The sequence below is a fragment of the Astatotilapia calliptera genome, chromosome 6 (assembly GCF_964374335.1).
Source record: "Astatotilapia calliptera chromosome 6, fAstCal68.1, whole genome shotgun sequence".
In the NCBI taxonomy this organism is placed as follows: Eukaryota; Metazoa; Chordata; class Actinopteri; order Cichliformes; family Cichlidae; genus Astatotilapia; species Astatotilapia calliptera.
Window position 1 is genome coordinate 11404253 of NC_137427.1, and position 8248 is coordinate 11412500.

The following is an 8248-nucleotide window of genomic DNA, read 5'->3' on the forward strand; positions in this document are numbered from 1 at the left end:
GCAGATGTGGTATAAAACGCCACTTAAATTACTGCCCCAGTTCGCTACCCAGTTAAAAGAGGTTCTTGTCAGGGAGGCTGTGTAGGTGTCATTTCCGCCCTTTTGTGCCCACAAACCAAAGCAAGCAGATCTGAGTTACCTGCAGAAGCAACTCTGTCCTCCACCGCTCACCAATTCTAACTGTGCTTTGTGCACTTATGGCTAGTTAATTCTACATGCACCTTGTTGTCTTATTTATTAGTATACTGTATAAGTTTAATTAAGGCTGTAAATGTTGAGCCTGAAGGGAGCAAGAAAGAACTACTGGTACATAGCTGTTACTTTTTCAGCAAAAATGAAGACCATTTCTTTTCTCAACTTCCTTTTGTTTGGTAAGTGAATTCACAAATTTAGTACTTAAATTTTTTCATTGAATGATTTAATTTCATCTTTCATATCTTGTTACATGATCAATTTTGGCAGTTCCCCTTACTGATGGAGCCATAATCAATGTAGAGGGATTCGAGGGGAGAAATGTCTCCTTCCAGTGCAAACACAAAATTGCATCGAACAGCAACAAGTATTTTTGCAAAGATCCATGTAAAGACGAAGGAGAAAAACTGGTTACTGTAGAACCTGGCAGAAGAGCAGAGTCAGGGAGGATTGCTCTGATGGACTCTGGGGATGGATCCTTCACCGTGACCTTCAGTCATCTCCAGCTGTCAGACTCACAGAAATACTGGTGTGCAGTGGATAGGCCTGGTTTGGACACATATACTGAAGTGCAGCTTGCAGTAAAGAAAAGTACGTATATTGTTCTATCACTTTTAAATAAAATGCACCAATACTCTTAATTTTACACCTGTAAATTAATGGAGGGACAGCTCCTAGTTGGTAGTATAAAGTGCATCTATGCATTCATTCTCTGAGGGGAATTATTTGCAAATCTCATTAAGTCAAATTTGTGTCATATAGGACAGAGAAAAAATGTCAAACGTTTAATCTGAGAAATTGTGACTTAAGAAAAACTTTGCTTATTTTGACATTGATGGTGCCAACACATCTCAAAAAGGTTGGCACAGAACAACTGTGTAGCAGCCAGTTCTCTTTGAACAACAGTCTGCAAATGTTTGTGAAGTGAGAGGACCAGTTGCTGGATGTTTAGAAGAAGACCGTTGACCCATTCTTGTCTGAGACAGGACTTTAGCCTTTTCACAGTCTTTGGTCGTGTTTGTCATATTTGTTACGCGATAATGTGTACAATACTTTCAATTGGTGAAAATTCCGGACTGCACGCAGTTGAGTTCAGTTGTTTTACTACAAAGCCATTTTGTTGAGCAGTGTATCAACATGAAAAACAAGATTTAAGTACAGTATGCTGATGATACTCATGATGGGATTTTTAATGAAATACATTTATGGTTTTGTTTTGATTCATATTATGTTGAAAAGAGTGAAAAACCAACAATCTAAGTAACTCTTTCAATTCTCCTCCTTATACAGTTACAGCAACTATCATATCTGATGTTTCTTCTACATGGACATATCAAAACACCAACATAACACATTTTACAACTGGAACAGGAACCATGAAACCTACAAACCTTTCAACAGGTATAATAAACATTTGACATAATTAAATTTCAGTCCACATAAAAATAAATCAAAGACAAACTTACATTAATTAATATTATATTTTGCCCTACAGTCTTAAACTTCACAGCTGAAGAAGAACTTAAAACCAACACAGGTAAAGTTCTGATTGACATGATGACTTAAAGACTTTGCATGAATAAGATTTTGAAATTCAACCTGTTTTCCTCAGGCACCATCATGTTTACTACTGCTGTGGGTTTAGCTTTGATTGCTCTCTTGCTACTGGCAGTATGCATCAGGAAGTCCAGAAAAACCTCAAAACATAAACTACAAGATTACTGCAACAGCACAGACTTCAGCAATGAAAACCAAAGAGAGGTATGAGTTAGAAACTGGAGATAAGCCCTGAAAACAGTCTCTGAAGCCAATCGATATAAATCAAATGCATAATAAAAATGTTCTGGGTTGAATTTATAGAATTACAACGAGAGTAAATCATGACACATTATGGCACCTAGAGTCTGTATTTTGTGAGAGCGCAAATAACTGATGTTAGATGGAAATAGTTTATTTGGCAAGCCCAGGTAATCATTTCCTGTCTTTAGCATTGCATGCATTTAAAAGGCATGCATTAGAACTGAAGGAAACTGTCAGTCTGGCTCTCTCCACAGATAAAACTAAATATAAGTGCATCACTGAAACACTGTTTAGCACGTTAGATCTCAGTTTAATTTGCTGTGCTGCAAATCAGTAGAGCAAATAGACACTGATCTGCAAACTGAGATCCTTAACCATCATTAGGCAGATTGAGGAAAAGTCCCACATCCTGTCCAAGTAACTGTCTAGCATAAACCCACTTCAAACTCATCTTTGGCTGGATTCATTTCCGAGTTTGAGTAATTATAGTTTTGAATTTTCTAACTACTTTTTATTTTTTATTTCATTTTGATTTTTGGTTTTAAATTAGTTAAGTTTCTGTTAGTTTCCAGAGTTTTCTTATTTTAGTTTGATTTTTTTGTATTGTATTGAAAATGTTCTCTCTCTGCTCTGCCTAGACTCGTGGCTCTGGGACACAAAACCAGATAATGTTAGAAGATGTACGTATGTGTGAATAAATTATATAAGCCCATTTTTTTTGGCTAATTCATGCAACATACTTAATTTATTTAGTAATTTGTTTCATAATATATAAATAAAGATTCCATAAAGAAATATAGATGAACTTCTCAGTTGATGTAGAGCATACATAGAGTATACATAGATAGAGCACTCACGAATGTGATTATTTTGTTTTTCTTTGTCACTTTTCAACAGGTCAGCTGTGAGTACAGTGACACTGACGACAGGACAAACCAATGTAAAAAGTCATCTCAGAGTTCTTCTGTCTCTACTCACCAACAAAGATGCCATTCAGATCCACCATCTGAATCTGAACCTGCAGCAGCCAAATGCAGTGTACCCTCCCGTATCTATGAAACCATCTGTTTCCCCAGCCTTCCTGCAGATTCAGAATGTTCAACAACACAGCACCAAAATGTCTATGATAATAACTCTGGGATACATGTCAATACTTTGCCAGCTCTAGTGCCAAAAAAACCCAAACAGGTACTTGTCAAAAAGACAACTAAACCTAAGTCGTGCAAAAATATAGAGAGCTGTACCTACAAGGCATCTCCTTCTGTCTCCTGTGGATCAACCGCAAAGGAGCCAAAATCTCTTTGGTTTGGTTTAGATTTATCAGAAATTAATCAGACTTAATCTAAATTTGTATGTTATTCATAAACATTCATGGACAAGTTAATTTCTCCAATTATGTGCACCATAATCTCCAGTTATGATTATTAACTTTTGCAGCTATCCTCAGTGTCTGCAGATTTGCCCTCTCAGGCAGATTATCAGTCATAGTTAAATTGGACTGGTCCTTTCTGGGGATAGAATAAAATAGAATAGATTAGCTCTTTGTTGTCATTGTACATGTACAACGAAATTGTAGGTGCTCCACACCAACTGTGCCGGAATAAATATAAATAGTAGACAGAAGAAATACATAGCAAACAGGAGAAATATATATAATATAAGAGAAAGGCACACACTGGAGATCAGAATATTTGCAAAGTGCTGGGAGCTAGTGCATAGAAAATAAAACATTTGTTGACTATCTAATTGGCCCAGTGTGAGTCTGGAGGTGTGAGACCTGACTGACCTGAGGGGTGGGCGGGGTGCAAGGAGTCCCCTGTGATGGCCCTGGTTTTCCTGAGACAGGAGGATCTGGCGATGGTCTCCAGGGCTGGCAATGATTTTTTGCATGGTGTTAATTATCTTCTGCACAGCCTTTATCTTCTCGGCCCCCTGTAGTTTCTTTGGGGAAAAACCTGGGGGATCAGACGTGTCTGGTCTTCAGTTATTGAACAAAATGAATTAAACAAAATAAACTCTTTCTATCTTGAAATGAAAAAAATCCAGTCTGAATTGTCCTTTAATGCTCACTGAGACCCAAACATCAGTACTGCAAGGAAGTGTCAGTGTGCAGACCCTATTGTCTACTACCCAGTTAGGACTAATAGTGCATAAGGCTAAAATTCAAGAAATGGCTTGACTCAGTTCTTCAGAAATTTCATCCAGAATCCCATTTGTGCTGGGCCCGTCATAAAGGGTTCTCCAGAGTCCTTTCTAGTAGTTAAAAAAAAAAAACAATTACGATTTTATAACACAAATAACTCAGATGTTAGCGTCTTTGTGCTCAGAGTTTGGGCCCAGTATATTTTTCATCTTCCTCCAACACACACTTTAAACAATAGAGGGAAAAAGCTCAAAGACAGAGACAGAAAAAACTTCCTGTGGACAAGACCTAAGATATGACAGTCTCACAGACCTAAGGTTGTTGTAATGCAAAACAGTCTCACGGCGCCCCCGTGTGACAATAAAAAGCAATAGCTTTAAATGACGTAAATGGGTTTAGTAGCCCTGTGTTTCTTAAGCGTTACACATTATTTCTTGGAGGCCATACCCTGTGTAACATAGAGTTATATTTCTAGGTGCACATGCTGTTACGTTATGGCATAGGATTTCAGAAGGGGTTCCAATTACAGTGCATCTATGTCTCAGATTTAAAGACGCAGAAGAACCCTGTATATAATCTAAAGAGGGTGCTAAACATCTTTGCTATGATTGAAGCGTTCCACTTTCTTCTGACAGCCTTTGTAAAATGTAGCCTTAAAACAACCATTTAATTTCTGCTTGTCTGTCAGTTCATGTCACTCATTGTACTTACTAGACCCTAAAGAAACTACACAGAAGAGTGAAGTGACTTTTGTAGGCAGATTTATTTGCACTGAGATAAAAAAAAAAAAACAGCTTCAGTGTAACATGCATGCAAGATCATACAGCATTTAACCAGTTGATCATTTTGTTATTGGATTATTCATAAGGAGTCAAAAAAATATTTTCTTTGGTGGCATTAAAACACATGTTCATTTTGTAAAGTGGCTTTGCTTTAATGTTTTAATATAACTGTTTTGTTTTATACGAGACATGATTTTAGTATAGTGTTGTCTGTATGACATGTGTTTGCATATACATGCACACATGTATGTCTGCTAGAAAGTCTTGATTACTCGTTTTACAGGAAGGATGTTCTTGGTGATAGAAGTCAGGGGTAGACACTGACAGCTTATAAACCACAAAACCATAACTCTAAAACACAATGACTCTTATGAGTAAACTGCCAACTGTTGACCTGTCAGCCTTTGACTGAAAGGTTTGAGATAGCACCTAAAAATATTCAAAATATATCTGTACTAATGAAAACCTCAGTATTTGGCTGTTTGTAAAAGGAGTGTAATTACAGAAGAAGAAAAAAACATTTTGACAAACATTTCAAATTTCAAACCAGGATGATTGTTAACAGTTTAATATATATCTGTGAAATTGCTGTCTCAAAGAAAGCATTCAATTAAGTTTCCAAAATGTTAAACAATTGCTACAATTAAATTTATGATATTGTGTGAAATTATCCAACATGTCTGTAATAAAAAAAAAAACAACGGAAAAAACGAAATCAAAAACTATTTTCATCTCCTCTCCTGCTCAGCCAGTGATTTTTCACTGCTTTTATTTGCATAAGGAATAGAGTATAATAGAGTATAAATAAATATATATATATATATATATATATATATATATATATATATATATATATATATATATATATATACATATATATAGCTACTGACAATGTTCGTGAAACGGTAAAAAGAAACTGTCATAAACGAGGTTGTGGGTTGTGTAGGTGTCATTTCCTCCCTTTATGCCCACAAACCTTCAAAAGTCAGATTAACAGCAGACCTCCAGAAGCAGGTCTGGGTTGTAATGTGTAAATGTAGAGTCTAAGAGATCACTTAAATTAAAGAACTACGTACAAGTGTCAGTTTTTCAGCTACAATGAAGAAGACTTCTTTCCTCTACTGCCTTTTATATGGTAAGTGACTACACAAGTGTAGTAGTTTATGTCATTTAAATGTTTATTTTGATGTCTTGTATCTTATCACATCACTTATTATTATTACTACATGACTTATTACATTATTGCTTCAATTTCAACAGTTACATTGATTGATGGAGTCATAATCAATGTAGAGGAATTTGAAGGGAGAAGTGTGTCCTTCCAGTGCTCACACACATATGCATGGAGCAACAACAAGTATTTCTGCATAGATCCATGTAAAAGCACAGGAGACATACTGGTTACTGTAGAATCTGGACGAAGAGCAGAGTCAGGGAGGATTGCTCTGGTGGACTCTGGGGATGGATTCTTCACTGTGACCTTCAGCAATCTTCAGTTGTCAGACTCACAGAAATACTGGTGTGCAGTGGAGCGGACTGGTTTCGATACATATGCTGAGGTACACCTAACAGTAAAGAAAGGTAGGTATACATGAATACGCTTAATTTTATATTTGTATTTACATTCATGCAGGTACAATTCCCAGTTTGTGGGTTAATGCAACAAAATAAATTTAACAACAAAGTTTTGTACAATTTTACCCACTCATACTGCAGTATCATATTTCAATGTTTTGCTTTTATTACTACTTCTTCTACACAACAGTTATGAAAAAATGGCTTTTTGATTTCAGAGAAATAAACATAAATTTATTACAGCTAAGGTTTTATTATATATGATACTTAGAATTGCATTTATAAATGTTTATAATCCTGTGGTACACAATAATTGTGGTAAATGGACCACTTCTTATATAACGCTTCTCAACCCGATCTCAACAATGATGGTCACCACCTATTTTTGTGAAAAAGAATTTCAGATTTGATTTGTCTGAACACATTAAACTTTGCCTCAGTGCATTTAAAATCAACTTTTACTCACAGAAGACGGTGGTATTTCTGGATCTTGTTCACATATGACTTCTTCTTTACAGGACAGAGCTTTAACCTGCACTTGTGGATTGCATTGTTAACTTTGTTCACAGACAATGATTTTGAGGCTCATGCAGTTAATTCCACAACAGAACCAATGCTGCTTTTAATTTAGTGCCAACTGAGGACCCAAACGTCATGGACATCCAGTACTGAGTATCAGGCTTATCTCTTATAAAGAGTTTTACATATTCTCTGAATCTCTTGATTATTGTCACACTGAGGAAACTGGCACAGGTTCACCCATATTGGTGAACCAGTGCCCAACATCCCAGCTTTTTTGGAAGTGGGGTTGTATATGTTCTGACAAAGGTAAGTACAAATAGTATAAATACCTTGTAAGTAACCACTCTCTTAAACAGCTGTTGCAACCGAGACAACTGTCATACCGGGAGTTGCCACATGGACAAATCAAAATACCAACACAACAAACTTCACAACCGGAACAGGAACCATGAAGCCTATAGAACTTTCAACAGGTATAAATACACATATCAGTCCTTATGAATGTGACTCACAGATAAACTTACATGAAGTAATACTTAATTCTTCCTACAGCCCTAAACTTCACAGCTGAAGAAGAACCTAAAATCAACAAAGGTAAAGTTTTGTTTGATATTAGCTTAGCTAATAGCTTATTGGCTTAAAGTGTTTACATGAACAAGATCTGATAATTGTCTTGTTTTCATCAGGTACCATCGTGTTTGCTACCGTTGGTGGTGTTGGTCTGATCTCCATCTTGCTGCTGGCAGTATGTTTCCGGAAGTCCAGAAAAACCTCAAAACATAAACAATTAATTTGCTCCAAAGGTGTAGACCTCACCAGTGCAAACAAAAGAGAGGTATGAATCAGAAAACGGGGATCACTATGAAAGTAGTACACAAATATAAAGAGGCAATATAAACTGAAGCACAAAACCATGTTCATGTTTGTAGTTAAAGGAGTATAATGTGAGTAAATCCTTCTGTGTTATATCAAAACACAACTAACATGCTGTTAGATGAAAAAATACTCTTACCACCCTCATGCATTTCTTTTACATGTAATGGTAGAAAAATATTCTTTATCCTGCCTCTATCCACAGATAAACCTGTGCAACAACATCACTGAAGGGTATCATTCAATATTTTAGATCTCATGTTTTATTTTTGGTAGAGTTTCTTTAGCTTCTGCAGTATGCACCGATTAGCCAAAAATCAGTGTTAGGAAATGACTGACCCTGTCCAATGAATTGTTAAAA

General features: G+C 36.2%; 1 protein-coding gene and 1 long non-coding RNA gene across 2 annotated transcripts in view; both read left to right on the forward strand.

Moving 5' to 3' along the window:
* Positions 1–207: 207 nt before the first annotated feature.
* Positions 208–4027, forward strand: LOC145429389 (uncharacterized). Its single transcript, XM_080302762.1, has 7 exons — positions 208–371; positions 463–783; positions 1483–1593; positions 1688–1729; positions 1805–1953; positions 2631–2672; positions 2890–4027. Exons 1-7 carry the CDS (start codon positions 272–274, stop codon positions 3331–3333), a joined length of 1209 nt encoding a protein of 402 aa, XP_080158888.1. The 5' UTR covers positions 208–271; the 3' UTR covers positions 3334–4027.
* Positions 4028–7348: 3321 nt separating this feature from the next.
* LOC113023406 (uncharacterized) overlaps positions 7349–8248 on the forward strand; it is a 1756-nt gene continuing 856 nt past the window's right edge. Inside the window, exons 1-3 of the long non-coding RNA XR_013909530.1 lie at positions 7349–7487; positions 7567–7608; positions 7701–7849. This is a non-coding gene — a long non-coding RNA (uncharacterized LOC113023406). The remainder of the gene's footprint in view (positions 7488–7566; positions 7609–7700; positions 7850–8248) is intronic.